Here is a 20,289-nt window from a genome sequence, read left to right as displayed (position 1 = left end):
CATCCAGGGATATCACGCTGTAGCCCTAAATTATTACATTCTCAAACTCCTATCTCATTTAACTCAGCCAAATTATTTGTATTGAAATGCAGAGGGTTTCCATTTTAATTAAGCAAGCAAATGCATTCTTTTTCAGCTTCTTTTAAGAGACCTGCACACTTCTTGACTGTAATACACATACAAAGCCTCCTCTGGGACTTCAAGTTACAGAGCAACCGGATAACATGTCCAATGCCGAGAATGCCGGAGAGGGAAGCCAAAGTTCAGGAGAGCTGGAAGCAGAATGGTCAGCATGAAAAACAAATCTTTCAAGACTCATCCAAATGCAAATTCAGTTTTGCAGACTAAATTATATGGAATGTTTCCCAAAACTTTTACCCCTGATCTACCACCCACATAAGGTAAATAGAGCTTAGAGGAAAATACATCTCTTATACAATTACCCATATTTTTTGAAATATTAGATGCACTTTTTCTACCCTAAAAGTGGGGAGAAAAAGTCACTGCATCTTATATTCCGAATACAGGGAGTCCCAAATTACGAACACCTAATGATTCAAATGACACTGCCTTGCTTGGACGTCAGGGGCTCCCTGCACAGTCTGTGTCCCTGTCTCCTCCTCCGCTCCACCAGTGCTTAATTAAAAGCAGTGAGAGCCAATCACATCTCTCACCTGATCCGAGGGAGCCTGTGGCAATCAACTGCTTCTCCTCTCCCTCATTCTTCCCCTAGTGTCAGCTTTTCCTGGTTTTATCATCATACGCAACTGACACTAGGGGGACGAGTGAGGTAGAAAATCAGCAGCTGATTGCTGTGGGCTCCCTTGGATCGGGTAAGAGATGCAATTGGTTCTTACTACTTTTCTCTCAGCATGGGGGAGTGGAGAAGTAGGCGATGACACAGGGGTACACAAAGCGGCACTCAGGGACAAATGAGGACACAAAGAGGGATAAAGGTGGACACAGGGCAAAATAGGACACAAGGGGAGTTGAAGGAGGACATAGGATAAAAAGAGGCTACAAAGAGGGATAAAGGTCGACACAGGGGACAAAAGAGGACACAAAGGGAAATTAAGAAGGATACAGGGGACAAACAAGGACAAAGGGGAACACAAAGGGGCATGGAGGAGGACACAAGGGGGATAGATGCAGACACATGGGGACACAGGGGGACACATAGGGGACACAGGAGGACACAGAGGGACACAGAATGTACAAGGTGGACACAAGAGGTACAAGGGGACAAATAATTGGGGGGAGAACATCCATAAGATGCCCCTGCACCATAGACACACCAGGTTTAGTGATTTTCAAATTAAACACCACCTTAACAACTCCTGGAAGTTAAATACACACCATAGATTTTGCTAAACAAAACCATTGCTTGAAATTGAGTTGTGTAAAAAAAGTGAATATATGCATCATCATGGTTTGTGATCCCCACCCAGCCAATTGTTCCTAAACCTGATCACTAAAGCCTAAGGCCACATACACACATCAGACCATAGTCTTTGGAAAATGAAAGACCACAGACCAATTTTAACCCCTTCCATGTATTATGAGAGCCATACCTACACAGTCTATTCTATTGAGCTGAACTCCTCATCAGATAGAAATCTTTGTAAGATGCTGCACACAAAGATGCTGTAGACATTTAAAAGATCAGTATCTGCAAAAGATCTGTTCCTGCAAAATATCTGTTCCTGCAAAATGCATTCATAGCCTATGATATCTGCAGATCCTCATACACACCTTGTTTAACAGACATTAATCTGCAGATCAGATCCACCAGGATGGATTTTCAGATCTGCAGATGATTGTCTGATCTGCAGATGAATGTCAGTTAAACAAGGTGTGTATGATGATCTGCAGATCTCATAGACTATGAATGCAATTTGCAGGAACGGATTTTGGCAGGAACAGATCTTTTGCAGATACTGATCTTTTGTGTCTGTACAGAATCTATGTGTGCAGCATCTTGCAAAGATTTCTGTCTGATGGGGACTTCAGCTCCATAGAATAGACTCTGTAGGTATGGCTCTCATACTACATGAAGGGTGGTAATATTGGTCGGTGGTCTTTCATTTTCCAAAGACTATAGTCTGATGTGTGTATGAGCCTTTAGACATGCTAGATGGTTCAGGCTGCCTGTTATATGTTGAATGTTTTGAGATTTTAATCAAATGATATATCATTGACGGATTTTGATCTCTACATTTGGACAAGGGCCCTGCCGGATGAGAAATTATATCTGTACGATGTCATGAGATTCAGATATCAAAGCTATTGTTTAATATAGTGATAATTATACAATATTGGTTAATAGATATACAGTATATAATGCTAAGGTTTAGAATGAACATTTAAAGGGCCGCCTCCTTCTCACTCCATAGCAACAAAACATGTCCTTATCCGAGAGACTAGTGACATGTCTGTACAGCACTTGGGCCTGAATTGTTAAACAGGACCTTATATGGATATACCGTATTTTTCGGACTATAAGACGCACTTTTTCTCCCCCAAAAGTGGGGGGGGGGGGGAAGTTGGTGCGTCTTATAGTCCGAATACTACATTTTTTGACTGGCGCTGTCCTTTCCTTTGTCCCCACTGTTGTCTGCTGTCCCCCTCTGTCCATCATCCCCTCGGGTGTACACTGTCCCCTTTGTCCACCCCCTCTGGTGTCGCTGTCCATCATCCCCCGTGATGCCTCTGCCCCTTTAAAATAGATCTTGAGACCGCTGCAGATTAACAGCAAGTTTCGGTATACACAAACCTAGGAAAGTGGCCACACAGCTTCACATATCCCTCCTGCACTTCGGTATCATTTGCCTCCCCGACCGAGAGCGCTGCAGATGACCGGCAAGTTTTTTCACGGCACGGGAAGGCGACACACAGCTTCAGAACGCAATGTCCAATCAGGCGAGGGGCACTGCGCGAGACAGCCAATCACAGCCCTCTCTGCTCCCTGCTTACTCCCAATCACCAGCCCCGCTGAGAGAGCCCTTGTCCTGCCTTCAGGACTATCGGGAAGGCTGTGATTGGCTGCCTCGTGCAGCGTCCCTCGCCTGATTGGACATTGCGTTCTGAAGCTGTGTGTCGTTTTCTTGTGCAGTGAAAAAACTTGCCGGTCATCTGCAGCGATCTCCGTCGGGGAGGTAAATGATACCAAAGTGCAGGAGGGATATGTGAAGCTGTGCTGCCACTTTCCTAGGTTTGTGTATACCGAAACTTGTTGTTAATCTGCAGCGGTCTCAAGATCTATTTTAAAGGGGCAGAGGCATCACATGGGATGATGGACAGCGACACCAGAGGGGGTGGACAAAGGGTACAGTGTACACCAGTGCGGCCACTTTCTTAGGTTTGTGTATACCGGTACCTGCTGTTACCGTAATCTGCAGTGGTCTCAGGATCTATGTTAAAGGGGCAGAGGCATCAGGGGGGATGATGGACAGTAACACCAGAGGGGGCCAAGGACAGGGGGACAGGACACCAGAGGACATCGGATCCCTGTGAAGAGTCTCATCCTCTGCAGATTTAATGCTGCTGCCCAAGTTTTCCCTAAAATGCTCCAAGCAATCTGCTGGCGTTTGTGATGAAAATCAGCATCTTTTCAGCGAGGCATCCTCCTGCTAGCACTGTCTTCCCTCTCCAGAGGTACAAGGAAGACACAAGGGGTACGATAATTGGGGCAGAACACATAGAAGTTGCTCCTGGACCATGGACGCACCAGGTTTAGTAAAAGTTTTATTTTCCATGATTTTTATGCTCTAAACCTGGGTGCGTCTTATAGTCCGGAGCGTCTTATAGTCCGAAAAATACAGGTAGATGTGATAATAAAAAATACAAACACATACTACACAATAATATACTACAAGATTGCACCTTTGCCACATAGCTTTGAAAGCTGTTCAATTTCTGTGCCTGAACATCCACTTTCACACACAAAGAAAATTCTGAACATTTCAATAGCACACTTAACGCGGAATATAACCCTGCATTTCAACTTTGCTCTAAAACATTATTTACAGCATATTATATGCAACCAGCATTTTTTTTACTAGACCAGCATTGGAAGGGTTAAACACAGAGGTTTAAAGTTCCGTGGAGAGATATGCAGAAGTTCAGATAGATACATTTAACTAAATAGAATGTAACAAGTGATAAATGTTACACACTCTTTGGCTGTCCTCCAGCTCCTTCTCAGTCAGAGAGAGTGAGTCACATTCAACACTTAGATACATTTATGCAAACAAAATGTATCTATGTAAGCTTCGGATGCGTCTGCAGTTCTCTCCAGGAACTTTAAAGCTCTGTGTAACCCTTCCAATGCTGGTCTAGTAAAAAAAATGCTGGTTGCATATAATATACTGTAAATAATGTTTTAGAGCAAAGTTGAAATGCAGGGTTATATTCCGCTTTAACGTATGAGTTTTTTTTGTTTGTTTGCTTTTTTTGTTTTTTTTTACTATGGGGTAATTCAAAGATGAACAAAAGATACAATAATGCAAAGTAACTTTTAAGTGCAGAAAGCAGTAACTCCCGAGCCACACTTGGGGAAACCACCAATGTGCAGGGAGTGTGCAAAAAGCACAGCAGCGTGGTATACAACATACCTTCCGAGGATCAGGGTACATGCAGCCCATTTTTATCAGTTTCTGCTAGGTGCCCTATCACTATGGTGAGAGCTCCATCTGTCACATGATGACAATATAGGACAGGATGAACACATGCTGCATGTGGCCGGATCCTGGGGAGAGAAGTTGTATTCTTTCCCACTGTGCACTATGCATAGGGGATTGGGGCATCCTGTCAGGCTATCTGGCTAACAGTATTGGACTCTCTTGCTTCCTATACTGGTGGAGAACTTTCTTACTACTTACACTGGAAATGGGCACTGGCTGGCTATACTTTATGGCGGACAACCTCTAACTACATATTCTGGGGGGGGGGGGGGTTGACTCCCTGGCTACCTATACTAGGACGGGGGTCCTCTCTGGCTGCCTATATTCATTATACTGGCGATCTGATTATTTCAATATTTTTGAACTGAAAGGGAACCTGAACTGAGTAAAATTATTTAATATAAACATATGATGTAGCTGCAAATGAATATTACATACTTACCTCACCATCAGTTTCTCTCAGAAGCTTACCATTTGCTTCTTACAGTGATCCCTTCCACTTCTGTCAAGATTTTGTCAGAACTGAAATATACTAGTTGCTGTCAGTTATATATCAGCTGCTGTCAGTTACAACTGAATGTGCAAGGTAATTTCGATGTTTACCTATGGTTCAAGTGGGCGATATTACAGTTTAACAGTGTGCTGTCCAGGAATCTGTTGTGGGGTAATGGCTATTTTTAAAATGGAGGACAGAGAATCACAGTGGACAAACAGGACGCAGGAGAGGAGAAAAAGATTGATGAGTAGACTACACAGGAGGTAAGTATGATGTGTTTATGTTTATTTTGGCTCTTAATTTTCAGTTCAGGTTCTCTTTAAAGGGGAACTTCAGCCTAAACAAACATACTGTCATCAAGTTACATTAGTTATGTTAATTAGAATATATAAGTAATATAATCTCTTACCCACCCTGTTTTAAAAGAACAGGCAAATATTTGTGATGCATGGGGGCTGCCATCTTTGTCATGGGGGCAGCCATCTTTTTGGTTGAAAGGAGGGGACAAGGAGCAGGAGACACAGTTCCAACTGTCCTGTGTCCTGATTACCCCTCCCAGCTGCACACGCTAGGCTTCAAATGTCAAATTCAAAATGTTAAAAAAAAAAAAAATTGCACCAAAACAGCAGAACTAGAACAAAAACATCAGAAATCCCATAATGCTTTGCACAGCATCAGGGGAAAAAAGCCCGGGCAGTTTTCTTCTGTGCAGCTAAAAATAAGGCTTGTAAAAGAGAAACAAAGTTCTGATGCTGTGAAACTGTTAAAGAAACACCAAACTTTTTCAGTGCTGCTGAGTCGATTTTTAGTCCGGAGGTTCACTTTAACTACTTTAGCCTTTTGGACGTTTCTACTACGTCCAGAAGGCTGCTGCTGTAATGCTGCATGCTCCTGTGCCACCGCCCGTTATCCCAGAGATCAATGAATGGGAACATAGTTCCCATTCATTGATCTAAGTCCCCAGTAAAAGACAGATGGCTTCTTTGAGAAGCTGCTATCTTTCTGAAGAAAAAAAAGTTTCCCATCCTCCCTATACTTCCTGGAAGCGAGAGTGCTCACTTCCAGGACTAAGAAAAAAATACTGTGGCCATCTTGTGGCCAAATAGTAAAATAACATCTACATGCATTTTTTTATTAAATAAACACACATTATTACATTTAAAATTAACTGTTTACCTACTACAACGAGAATTACCCAAATAAAATTTCTAATGAAAAAAACGATTTCAATAAAAAAAACATAAATAGTTACCTAAGGGTCTGAAGTTTATTAATATGCATGTGAAGAGGGTATATTACTAATATTTTCTAAATTATAAACTTGTAAATAGCGATGGACGCTATTCCAATAAAATATTAATTTAATTCCAAATAAGGCACATAATTAAAATGGTGTAATAACCGCAGCAAATGGGCAAATAAAATACATAGGTTTTAATTATGGTAGCATGTATTAGTTTAAAGCTATAATGGCCGAAATCTGAGAAATAATGATTTTTTTTCCCATTTTTTCGTAATATTCCCGATTAAAATGCATTTAGAAAAAAATAGTTCTTAGAAAAATGTACCACCCAAAGAAAGCCTAATTGGTGGCGGAAAAAAACAGATATAGATCAATTTATTGTGATAAGTAGTGATACAGTTATTGGCGAATGAATGGGAGGTGAAAATTGCTCGGATGCATAAGGGGAAAAATGACTGAAGGCTGAAGTGGTTACAGCTTATTTTTAAACTTGTACTGCTTTTAGTAGCAAAAATCCTGACACAATCAGACCCTCAGGGAGGTAAAGGGAACCCTGGTGTGGTAAGTAGCATAATGAGATAAAGTCCAAATCCTACTTAGACTGTTTTACTTTTTTCCACTCAGTTAAAGGTTTAGTAAACCAGGGCTCTAAATTATGTTTCTCTGCAGTTGGACTGCTGTCCGATTGTGGAGTAATGCTCACTAACTAATTAAGCTCATAAATACCCTGTGTGGCTGAGAAACATTTTTTAATGCATGGTTCAGAAAAAGTTCAATAGTTCAAGATGTTCAAGATGGGACTCAGCTGAATAAACATTGGAAAGTTATAATTATTAACCTCACATAGTCAAATCTTAAAACCTAGATCATTAACCTTTAAAATCTAAACAGAACTGTGTGGGATCCAAGAAAGTCCTATTTATGGTTAAATCATGGATACAGTTGTTTACCTCATAAGTTTATATTTTCTTCAGGTATGCTATCTCTTCTGCTTAAAGAGAAACTGTAACTTCATCCCAGTCAGTAGCCGATACCCTTTTTCCGATGCAAAATCTTTACCTTTTCTCGAATAGATTACCAGGGGGGGTCTGTATGGCTGATATTGTGGGTGAAACCCCTCCCACAGTGTGATGTCAGGACCTAGGTCCTGACAGTTTCCTGTCTGTGGGCCTTGTTTGCATTGTGGGAAATAACAGCTGTTTCCAACTGTCAAGCAACCAGTGTCTCCCTCTGTGCACATGTATGTCTATAAAAAACAACCTTTTAGCCTATCGCATTGTTAAAGGCAACTTAAACCAAATGGATTCACTTACCTGGGGCTTCTACCAGCCCCCTGCAGCCGTCCTGTGCCCATGCCGCCCCTCAATGATCCTCCGTTTTTGCTCGAATGGGAGTCGGCGGGCCACTGCACCTGCGCAGCCCTGGTCATCCATATACTTGTTCACATTACCGTCCACAATAGCATCCTGCGCCTGTGCAGGACGCTATTGCGGATGGCAACACGGACAAGTATACGGATGGCCAGGGCTGAGCAGGCGCAATGGCCCACCAGCGAAAACGAAACTCAGCCATGGTGTGGGAACGGAGGATTGTTGAGGAGCAGCGTTGGAACAGGATAGCTGCAGGGGTTTGGTACCAGCCCACTGCAGCCATCCTGTTCCCATGCCGCTCCTCAGCTCCCTGCAGCCATCCTGTTCCCATGCCGCTCCTGAACAATCCTCCATTCACATGCCGCAGCTGAGTTTCATTTTCGCTGGCGGACTACTGCCCCAGGTAAGTGAAACACATTTTTTACATTTGGTTTAGGTACCCCTTAAGGGGTGTGGTTATAGGTAAAGGCAGTTAGTGCTTTCTGTTTTTTTCATGTCTGCCAGTAGCAAAGATAGTTACTAGCATGCTAATTGTGGATGAAACAATATGAACAAATTACATGGCAAATATCAATAATTTCTTGATCTCTCTTCTATACTTTGCAATGTATTGATTTATTTGTTCCTCCTTTTAGCTAAGGTTCCTCTTCAAAGTGTAATTTTTTTTCCCATCAAAACCTGTTTTTTTGAAACGTAATAATATTACACAATGATATAGGGCACATTTTAATAGTATCGGAAAATACAATATTATTACACTTTTCTTATTAAAACTAGATAACGCAATAAAGCATAACTGAAAAAAAAATTAAAGCAATTCAAAACCTAGTATACCATTTGCTCTATCTATACTTCAGAGCAAACGTCAAATACATATTCATTTACAATAAATAAAGTGTTCCAGACTTTTTATTCCAATGTACATAAATGTATGGTTAAAGCATCTCAAACCAATCCTGACTTATTTGTCACAAATGCTCTTTTCCGGGATAAACACAAAACAGGGAAAATTCCTAGATCAGTCAATCTCCATAAAGTGAGCCAGACATCTGTATGCACATTTTCCATTTATTTATTAATAGAGATAGCCCGTGAACTTATTCGCGCGAACTTCGGTGGTTCGCGTTCACGGTGAACAGCGAACTATATGCGAGTTCGACCCGCCCCCTATACTACATCATTGGGATCAACTTTGACCCTATACGTCACAGTCAGCAGACACAGGGTAGCCAATAAGGCTACACTCCCTCCCTCCTGGAGCCCCCCCCCCCCCCTTATAAAAGGCAGGCAGCGTCAGCCTTTTCACTCACTCATGTGGCTGCAGTAATTAGAGAAGGGAGAGAACCTGCTGACATAGGGAAAGCTTAGTTAGGCTCTTGTGTTAGGCTTGTTAGTTTGCTCTTTCTTGCTGATACTTATTGCTAAAAAGCACTCCTCATCCTCAACAGCTCTTTTGAGAGCTAATGTTGTTCTTGTGATTTTTTTTTTGTGTGTGTCCCACAGACACTTGTGTTGCATATCAGTCAGTCAGTCGCAGCTGCTGGACCTTGGCCCCTTGGTAATTCCTACTGCTCCACTGCCAGGCCCAGCACATTCAGTGACTACCTGTGTGTGTGACAGCTGCACATTTGTAATACCAATCACTGCATACCCACCTGTTCAGTGCACCTACCTACCTACGTGAGCGCACACAGTGTTATATGCCAGTCAGTCACTGCACCTGTTCACGGTACCTGTGTGTGTGACAGCTGCACATTTGTAATATCAGTCACTGCATGCCCACCTGTTCAGTACACCTACCTACCTATGTGAACATATGCAGTGTTATATGCCAGTCTGTCACTGCACCTGTTCATGGTACCTGTGTGTGTGACAGCTGCACATTGTATTGATACCAGTCACTGCATACCTGTTTGCTGCACCTGTGTGACTGAACATTGTATTAGTCAAGTCAGTACATGCATACTTTTCACTTCATCCCAATATGGGCAAAACAGGCAGAGGCAGGCCACCCGGCAGCTCTGTTTTGTTGCGTGCTGTCATGATTTTGTGCAGCCCTGGACCAAAGTACAGTGTTCAGAAGGCGCGTGCCATCAACCCCCAAGATTGTCAGGACATAGTTGACTATTTAACACAAAACACCTCATCTTCCTCAGCTTCCGCACGAAAACGTGACATAGCTTCCACCTCCTGCTGTGATTCTGGCACCCCACTTAACACTCCGTCGGCCGCCACCACCAAAGTGTCTTCACCCCAGGGCTCAGCATTGCGGAATTTTTTTTGTGTGTCTGCCTCAGAAAAGAGCAATGCCATCTATACTCTCTGCCACCAAAAATTGAGCCGTGGAAAGACCAAGACACTACCTTACGAAGACAACTTCCTTACGAAGGCACATGATGACAAAGCACAAATTGCAATGGGATGACCACCTGAGAATAAACAGCACACAAAAGCAAAGCCACACACCGCAGTGGAAGATACCAGGCTGCAACTATTTATCAAAAAAGGTGATACCTAAACTGTACCGTGATGTTGAAAGGCAAGTGGTGTCATCTCTGGCACACAGCATTGGGTTAGGGTCCATCTGATCACGTGGTCTGCAAAGCAGGGTCATGCCTGCCCGAAGACTAAGTCAGTCCTAACACACAGCATCTCTGCCTGCACGCTGTGTGACTGCCTGCCCCAAGACTAAGTCGCTCCCCACACAGCATCTCTTCCTGCAGGCCGCTTGACTGCCTTCTCCACCACCACCAACAGGGTCCAGGACTCCAGGCGGATTCCTGAATTTTTAAGGCTGCTGCTAGCAGCGGCCGCTATAATATTTTTTCTGGTGCGTGTACATGCCTGCCTAATTTTTCTGGCTGCACTGCAGCTGCAACAACAAAACAAAAGGCATGTACATGTGTCCACTCCCCTTAGTTATCGTTACCTTGCTGCGGTGAAGGGACTTGCGTATCACAATGAAGCAATGTTTAGTAGATGTCGCGAACCTCCGATTTTCGCGAAAGGTTCGGTTCGCCCGAATTAGACTTCAATGGGGGAGGCGATCTTAAAAATTTTGAAAAATATCTGCTGACTGGAAAAATGATAGAAAAGATGTTTCAAGGGGTGTAATACCTGGAGGAAGACATGGTTGAGTGAAATACACATCAAAAGTTCTATTACCAGCCAAGGTGAGTTGGCTTTTGACATGCTACAAATCCTTAAGCAAGCTAATTTTTATCTTGGATATATCATAATGGTACATGCTAGGCTGGCTTCAGCATGTAGTGTTGGTGGTGGTATAGTGGTTAAGTGAGTTACCTACCACACACTGAGACCTGGGTTCTATTCCCAGCCAATGTGAGTTGGCTTTTGACATGCTACAAATCCTTAAGCAAGCTAATTTTTCTCTTGGATTGATCATAATGGTACATGCTAGGCTGGCTTCAGTGTTGGTGGGGGTATAGTGGTTAAGTGAGTTACCTACCACACACTCAGACCTGGGTTCAATTTCCAGCCATGGTATGTAAGCTGGCTTTTGAAATACTACAATTCCCTGGAAGATGAGACCCTCCTCCCTCTGGGAGGCGGGAGTGAGGGAGGAGGGCGTGAGGGTAATATAAGGAATAACAATCAGCAAGGAACAAGCCTACAAGAGCCTAACTAAACTCTCCCTAGCAGAGTCTGTCAGCAGCTGTCCCTTAACTAATTACTGTAGGCAGACAAGTGAGTAAAATGACAGGAGAACCTTGCCTTTTATAAGGGGGTGGGGCTCAAAGAGTGAGTGTAGTCTGATTGGTGATAATGTGCCTGCTGACTGTGATGTAAAGGGTCAAAGTTCTGCTCAATGGAGCATTATGGGGTGAATCAAACTTCCGCAAAAGTTCGCCTTCGCCGGCGAAGGCGAACCACCCAAAGTTCGCCTGGAACCGTTCGCCGGCGAACCGTTCGGGACATCTCTAATGACCAGACCTATATGAGTGTCTCGAGGGGCACACCCAAGATAATAAGGTTGTTGCTTCATTGTGGAAAGACCAAGTCACTGTTGTTCTGTCATTGAGCTACCACAGCCCAGCGACCATATGGGCTTGAAAACCGCTATCACCTGTGCTCTGTCCATGGTGCGCACCAGTCCAGTCCAGCACGGCCTTCACTACACAAACAGCTGTTTGCGGTGCATTGCACAGTGAGTTTGGTCTGTCAGTGTGAAGCAGTACACTAATTACACTACCTGATTGATGTATACACATGCAAGATGTTTTAAAGCACTTTAGGCCTCCAATTTAGCATGTATTGTGATTTCTGCCCTTAAAACGCTGCTGTGCGTCAAATACAGATTTTACCCCGGGACTTTTGGCGTGTATCTCACTCCCCCATGCAAAAATTCAGATGTTAGACCCCTTGAAACATCTTTTCCATCACTTTTGTGGCCAGCATAAATGTCTCTAGTTTTCGAAGTTCGCCTCCCCATTGAAGTCAATTGCGGTTCACAAAAGTTTGCGCGAACCAAACTTTTTGTGGAGGTTTGCAGTCGAGGTTCGCAAACCGAAAATCTGAGGTTCGAGTCGTCTCTATTTATTAATACTTCAAATTATTCATTAAAAAGTCAGTTTAATATTCCGCTCCTTCTTCTGGGATGGTAAAGTATCTATTTAAAAAAAAAAAAAAAATTATATCAACCCGGGGTTGCATTGTTTGAGCATTTAAAGGTGAATTACACCATTAGACAACAAGAAAAAAATAATTTTAATTGAGGGGCAATTTACCACTGCCTTCCACAATTTTTGTAAACAAATGTGTAACTTTACTCCCCTTTTGCACATAAATCTTTGTATTTAATTTTATAGCACTTTATTTTGCAATTTGTACATACTAGTTTACAAATTAAATTATACCCCTCAGGTTTGCTAGTGGGCCAATATAATGAATATGGGTCATTTTAGCTTTATATATTGTTTATAATTGGGGGTGGAATGGGCTGCAGCATAGTTCTCTAAACTTCCATGTTCCATCCTATAATGCCCAGCATGAGCTCTGGCCTAAAGTCAGCTCGCCAGTAGCATTCATGTACTTGTGTGGCCTGACAGGAAGGCAGGTTCACAAATGCGATCACCATGGCAAATGTCATCCCTGCTGGCCAGCCGACGTCAGGTCAGAATTCTTAATGGGCATTAAAGAATAGGAGTTCACTGCTGGCCTCCTATGCATTTTTTGAATTCCATCCCTATGATATATATATATTTTTTTTACTTTTTTCCTTTATGCACACATACTGTATACAAAAGTCATTGCATCTTATATGCCAAATCCCTACATACAATCGGCCACCGATATGAACCGCCGACCCGCCGGAACGTTAGGGACATCCTGAATTGTCCCCATATCTCCTTCGATCCCCCCTTGTGTCCTCCTCGCTCCCCTTGAATAAATGAAAGCACAGCTCACCTAATCCATTGGAGCCTACGGTGATCAGAAACCTCATCTCTCCCACAGTGCCAGCTTCTGCTGACACGAGTCATCAGATATTTTACTGTGACCTAACCCTACTCTCACCTAGAACTCTCCAACTTCCAATGCCTAACCGTAAGATTTCCCTGGTGGTGCCTAACCTTGTCCTTAACCCCCCCGGTGGTGTCTAACCTTAACCCTAACTGTGCTGGTGCCTAACCTCAACACACCAGTGATGACTAACCTTAATCCACCCCCCTAACTGATACCTAACCCTACCACACTGATGGGCATCCTTTTGAGAAGGGTGCACAATAAAATATTGGGTAAAAATACATTTATCATGTGCCCTTTCAACGTGATGCATTTTGAGCCATTTTCAAATGATTCCCCTCTGAGGCACAGTTAGTGACAAAACTATATATTTCCTAAAGTGCTGTAAAAGTGGCAGCGCTATACAAAAACTAAATATTAATAGTAGTGTAAATATAAGTTATTATATGTAGCACAGACCTTTGCTTATTTTGTTGAATGAAGTATCCTAATTTATTTTAAGGATATGCTAAAGATATAGCTGTTTTTTTTTTTATTTATTATTATTTTTTGGAAGCATATTGTGTTGTGTTCTCTAATACCACAACCTTTATTAATATTATAGATCTGAGCGATATGTACAGTGAATAAGTTAACACGTAGGCCCTAAATAATACTCTAAGTAAAAAGGTATTGCAACCTTTCCATTCACGTAGTTTGACAATGACAATCTCTCTTCTTATGAATCTGATCACCAAACTGGCAATTGTGATAGAAGAGGTGTCATAAAGACCTTCCAGGGGGAATTTAATTGAAGCTACAAATCATTGGAAAACATAATTTTGTTTTCAGAAACGAGTGATCTATTTGATACCCTCTCTCACTGGGAACATGGTGCAATTTATAGACATATAAAAGGAGATCAACAGATGTCTGCTGCTGGTATTTGAAGACATTATGGCATGTAGCCTGGTAGATGTATCTGCTAATTGTAATGCATCGGTTTGCAGTGTGATTTCCCATTTAGAATGGAATATAAAGTGATACAATACAAACAAGGTAAAGACAGGCTTTTCAGCAAGTGAAGATGCAACCAGACACCTTGGAGTAGTTCTAACACAATAAATATTCCCCAGACAGTTTTGCCTTCACTGCTATTTTCAAAATGAAAAGGTCAAAGTAACATTTCAGCCTTTAATCACTCAATTTTGGATCCAAAGTGAAAAAAAGTAACAAAGCGCTGAGCTGAAATGGCAATTGTGTGATAATGCTGGTGAAGTGCTCGGGTCATAAAGTAAGTTTAGCAGAGGTTTCCGTGTCACTCACTGTAGGATAATAAGTTAGCCACTTGCTAGTGCTTCCACAGGTGTGGGGCCAGCAGTTATAGATCCAGGAATATATCCAAATCTTAGAATTGCATACAATTACTTCATTGTACTAAACACAATTTTGTCTTCTTAAAACAGAACCACTGAGCAAATTGCATTTTAGATTGTTCATTTAAAAGCATTGTGGGTGAATTTGTATTTTTTTTTATTGTTGTAAAAGTAAACATCCTCAAAAACAGTCTTAAAGTGGACCTGAATTCTTGCACAGGACAGAAGGAAAACAGAGAGAAATGCACCCTGTATGTATTTAAAGAGTTTAGCCTGGCCAATTCCCTCTCATCTGTGACTAATCACAACTATAACTTGATCTCTCAGCTGTGTCAGCTCAGAAATCTCCTCTGCTTCAGCAGAGCAGATCATTTGTAAGCACAGGATATTAATCCTTAGTACTCAACAATACTGCTTCACATACCTGGAACAAGCATTATGGCAAATGCATTCAAACTTATGCATGCTTGCTGGTGGGGCGCTAAGGCTAAATGTATTAGAGGCAGATGATCAACAGGGCAGCCAGGCAACTTGCATTGTTTAAAAGTAAATAAAAATGGCTGCCGCCATAATCCTTTCTGGTCAGATGCCCTTAAGGTTTGCTGTCCAAGGTTGGATGTTTTTCCAGTTTTGTTTTAACTCTTTCTCACCCACTAATTGCTACTCTGGTGGTGAAATCAAATTTTTCACATGCACCATTAAGACTTAACCCTCCTGGCGGTTTGCTAAAAAATCGCCAGGGGGCAGCAAATCAAAGTCTCGCTACATGATAGCCGCTGCTCAGCGGCATCCCCCCAGCCCCTCCGATCGCCTCCGGCGATCGGCGATCAGGAGATCCCGTTCAAAGAACGGGATCTCCTGGAGGGCTTCCCCCGTCGCCATGGCGACGGGGCGGGATGACGTCACCGACGTCATCGACGTCGTGACGTCAAAGGGGATTCCGATCCACCCCATAGAGCTGCCTGGCACTGATTGGCCAGGCAGCGCACGGGGTCTGGGGGGGGGGGGGGCGGCTGCGGCGCGACGGATAGCGGCAGATCGGCGGGTAGCGGTGGCGATCGGGCACTGCACGCAGCTAGCAAAGTGCTAGCTGCGTTCAGCTAAAAAAAAATTATGCAAATCGGCCCAGCGGGGCCTGAGCGGTGCCTTCCGGCGGCATAGCCCGAGCTCAGCTCGGGCTTACCACCAGGAAGGTTAAGGAGATACTTAAGCCTACAAAAAAAAAACAATTTTACTCACCTGGGGCTTCTGTCAGTCTCCTGCAACTGTCCTGTGCCCTCGCAGTCACGATCGGATCCTCCTGTCCCCCGCCGCCAGCTACTTTCACTTTGCCGACAGGCCCGAGAAGCCAGGCCATGTGTCTACTTCTACGTGTTCCCGTCTGCAATAGCATCATGCACCTGCACAGGGAATTACTGTGGACAGGAATGCGTAGAAGGAGACGCGTGGCCAGGCCTGTGCAGGTGCAGTAAGCCTGTCGGCTGAAAATTAATGTAGCTGGGGGCGGGGGACAGGAGGATCCGAACGTGACTGTAAGGGCATGGGACAGCGGCAGGGGCTGGTAGAAGCCCCAGGTGAGTAAAACTGTTTTTTTTTTTTGTAGGCTTCAGGATCCCTTTAAAATTAATTGAAAGCTCTCTAAACGTTATATTTTCTGAAAACAGAGAAACTGTAGAATTAACATATAGTATTGCCAATTCAAGTCCAATACTTACAAATGACTTGAGTTACATACATATGTTTCATACATACAAAGTTGTCTTCAATTTAAATTAGTATACAATTTGGTTTTTTGCTATTACATGTTATAAAATTATATAAACTGTTGTAAGTAATAGTTTAAAACACATTAAGGGCCCTTTTCCACCAGCGCGTTTGCGCTGGCTGAATCGCAAAAACGCAAACCGCTAGCGATTTTACAATCGCTACGCTTTGCTTTTTAACATGGGAATCGCGGAAGGTCATTTCCACTACCGCGATTCGTTTTTGCGGGGAACGCGAACGCGCGGCGGAGCGATAATTGCCGCGATTTTGCTATGCAGTGCACAGCATAGCAAAATCGCGGCCGCGAACGTCGGGGAATCGCCGGTAATTGCGATTCAGCAATCGCTAGCGTTCAGCGTGAACGCTAGCGATTGCTAGTGGAAAAGGGCCCTAAAGCAGATCTGAACTCAGAACATTCTCTGTGCTTTAAAATATACACAACAGCATAATAACCTTCAAACAAAAAACATTTTTTTGTTACAGCTGATACAAATCCTAAAATAATATATCTGCACTGTTTCTACTTCCTGATTCATGGAAGCAGACATTGGCCCAATAGGCAATTAACTTTTTCTCCTGCAGTATCTCCTTGGAGATAATTTTCATGTCCTCTTGAAAATGTACCTAAAAGTAGATAAAAAAGTAATATCAATGTTATTTTGAGTATTTTATTGCTCTAAATACATACAGGGTGCATGTCTCTCTGTTTTACTTCTGTCCTGTGCAAGAGGTCAGGTCCTCTTTAAAAGCACTTCGAAAACAACCCAAAAACATTGTTTATCCGTTATGTCCAAATCAACAGTTGTCCAAAGTAATTTCATTTATCCACTTACCTGGGGCTTCCTCCAGCCCCTGGCAGTCGTTCTGTGCCCTCGCCGCAGCTCCGGTGGCTACCGGTCTTCCCCGCTGCAGAAGCCGACTTCGCCAGGTCGTGTTCTGGGTCAGCTTCTTCTGCGCTCCACAGTGCGGGCCACGTGGTCTAGTCAACGTCATCAGGATTATACTGTGCAGGCGCTGAACTACTGCACCTGCGCAGTACAATCCTGATGACTGTCGGACAGACCACGTGACCTGTGGCGTGGAGCGCACAAGAAGCCGACCCGGAAGCCAACCTGGCGAGGTTGGCTTCTACAGCGAAGGACACCGGGAGCCACCGGAGCTGCGGCGAGGGCACAGAACGACTGCCAGGGGCTGAAGGAAGCCCCAGGTAAGTGGAGTTTGTTTTGTTTTTTTAGCTTGGATGTTTCCTTTAAGTAAACACTAAAATCATTACTGGGACTCACAAAAACAACAACATCTTCTCTAACTCTATTACCACTTGACAGAAAGTTTGAGACCTTAATTAATAAAGAAAAAAAATTGTGTGTACTTTCATGGTGGTAAAATAGCACGTGCGCAAAAGCAGAAATAGGTAATTCATGCCAAAGATATAACAAAGCATCCTATTTATCATTATGCTAAAATTAAAGCCCACCAAATTACTTTAAAATATTTGAAAAAAACCTTTAAATAATGTGTATGGGGAAAATGGTGAGCTGATGAGGGGACAGTAAAAGTTGCAGCTGATCCAGCCACCCAGACAGTCCCTAGGTATCACCAAGAGGCAGCTCATTGGTGTTAAAACAAGCTAGGGAGAAGCTGATGCTGCCATAAGCTTATTTTAACCCGCTGGCAGCCTTGATAAGATAGGCCTCAGTAACAGCTGTGAAGGATACAACATTGCTGAGAGCTATCTCATCCATGGCAGTCAAAGGGTTAAATGATCAGTTTAAGAAAATGTTCAAATACAACTTTCCACCATGGCCACTCAGGCATTTATAAAATATTTACCACTATTCTAAAGCAAAATAATGTTACATCTTCCTACACAAACAATCATTTTACTGAGTGAATCTCATTATATTCAAATATTTGTTTGTATTCTCTGTGGCCACTTTTAACCACTTAGGGACCGTAGTCTTACCCCCCCCCCCCCCCTCCCCCCAGGGACCAGGCTAATTTTTACAAATTAGGCCACTGCAGCTTTAAAGGCTCGCTGCAAGGCTGTACAACTCAGCACACAAGTGATACCCCACCCCTACTGCCCACCAACAAAGCTTTCTGTTGGTGGGCTCTGATCGCTGCCGGCATGTTTGTTTGTTTAATTTGTTTACACATTTTTTTCATCAATATTTTTATTTATTTATTTTACATTTTATGTACGTGTGGTCCAGAGTAAAGCGCCCATACACTCATCAATTTTCCCCTTCGATTCCTAGCATCATCTTCTGGGAATCAATTCCCCAAAATGTCAAATCAATCAATTGTGCATCGATTTTGAGCAAAAATAGATCGAATGTATCAATCTGACAGGATGAAAAATGTAGGTCGATTGGGGGTGGGGTAAGAGCATTGGTAGATCGATGGCCTATAGAGTTTCTCTGCATCAACCAGTGTTCAATCAATTTTTAGATTCCCTGCTGGAATCTATTGGAAATTGATGTCCCGTGTATGGTAGGAATCCATCCCTTCTAAAGCAATTCCTTTCATAAAAGAATCAATCATTTTGGAGCATTGGGTGGAAATGTATAAGTGTATGGTAAACTTTAACCAGCCTTCCACCAAACCAGATTTTCCTTTATCCATTTTAATATGAATTTTAATGTATGAGTGAAGGAAAATTAGAATTGCTGCAATGTCCAGGGCATTTCTTCATAGTTTATACTCTCCGCATCTAATTAACTTTTCCAGCATTGCTGTAAATCATTATAAGTCAAGGTGAAAAGAAGCTTGCTAGCAGCTAAATGATTAAGTTAAGTGAATAAGATATTAAACTTTTATGCATGATAAGTAATTTGTTTTAAAAAATAAATATATTTCTATGTGCCCATACTCTGTATACTGAGCACTGGAATAGACAAAGACTCGGAGGAAAAGCAAAAGCGCTGTACATGTATAGTAAGCCAGCATGCAATCTTGCTTTCTTGACTGATCTCCCATATAAATCTGTGCCTGCCAAACTCTTGCAAATGATCTTCAGAATGTGACATCATAATCCCTGTACCACAGCAAACATAAATCATGTTGGTTTGTATGGTGATCTCTGCATGGAAGCAAACACCCTATTTTATCTTCAGGTCCCTGTTGTGATGTGTTTATGATCAAGTTCATAACATTTGCCTATAATATTCCTTAGTGTAGGCAGGTGTAAATCCCTGAAACCCTTTCAATGTGGAAAATACAAATCTGGAAGACCTCTTTCTTGCCATTTTTATTTTTTTTTATTTTTTTATTAAAAATAATTGTAGGTATGTTTATTAGTGCAAAACTGTGATGGTTTTCATTCATCAGTGTGAACTGTCTTTTTTGTCTTCACCATATGATCATAAAAACCAACACACCACACCATATTTAGAGCACTTTTAGTAATAGAACTGTATTTTATCCTAACCACTACAACCGAAATAGCCGCTAATACAATATCGGTACATTTACAGATATGCAAATCTTTAGCAGTGCCATATACAATAGTAAAAGATCAGTAAATGATACCAATATTTTACTACAGCTAATCCTCATAACCCCATTCTCAGAATACTCCCTCTAACCCTAACCCCCCACTCCAATCCCTAACCCTAACAACCCCCATTGATGCCTATCTTTAACCACCCACCATGGACTCCTAACTTTAACCCCCCTCCCCCCCATGCCTAACTTTAACTGTTCAACCTCGATGCCTAACCTTAATCACCCCTCCCCCCAAGCCTAACCTTAAAACCTGCCTCCTGATGCCTAACCTTAAACCTCCCCCTCCTCATGCCTATCCTTAAACCCCCTCCTTCCACGACCAAACAGCCTTAGCCATGTTTTGTTGTGGATACTACAAAATATGGGAAAAATAAACCTTGTTTTGTAG

The 20,289-nt window shown here is 42.6% G+C and overlaps 1 protein-coding gene across 3 annotated transcripts in view; it reads right to left on the bottom strand.

The window, feature by feature from the left end:
• Nucleotides 1-20,289, bottom strand: part of AGBL1 (AGBL carboxypeptidase 1) — an 830,430-nt gene that overhangs the window by 171,887 nt on the left and 638,254 nt on the right. Inside the window, exon 23 of one of the 3 annotated variants that reach the window (XM_068275162.1) lies at nt 189-272. The exons of the other annotated variants lie outside the window; for them this stretch is intronic. Coding sequence (XP_068131263.1) covers nt 200-272 — 73 coding nt within the window. The 3' untranslated portion in view covers nt 189-199. Of the gene's footprint in view, nt 1-188; nt 273-20,289 lie in introns of those variants that run through there. 3 annotated transcript variants of the gene reach the window in all.

The sequence above is a fragment of the Hyperolius riggenbachi genome, chromosome 3 (assembly GCF_040937935.1).
Source record: "Hyperolius riggenbachi isolate aHypRig1 chromosome 3, aHypRig1.pri, whole genome shotgun sequence".
Taxonomy (NCBI): domain Eukaryota; kingdom Metazoa; phylum Chordata; class Amphibia; order Anura; family Hyperoliidae; genus Hyperolius; species Hyperolius riggenbachi.
Note: the sequence above shows the minus strand (reverse complement) of the source record. Positions and strands in the feature narration are given on the sequence as shown.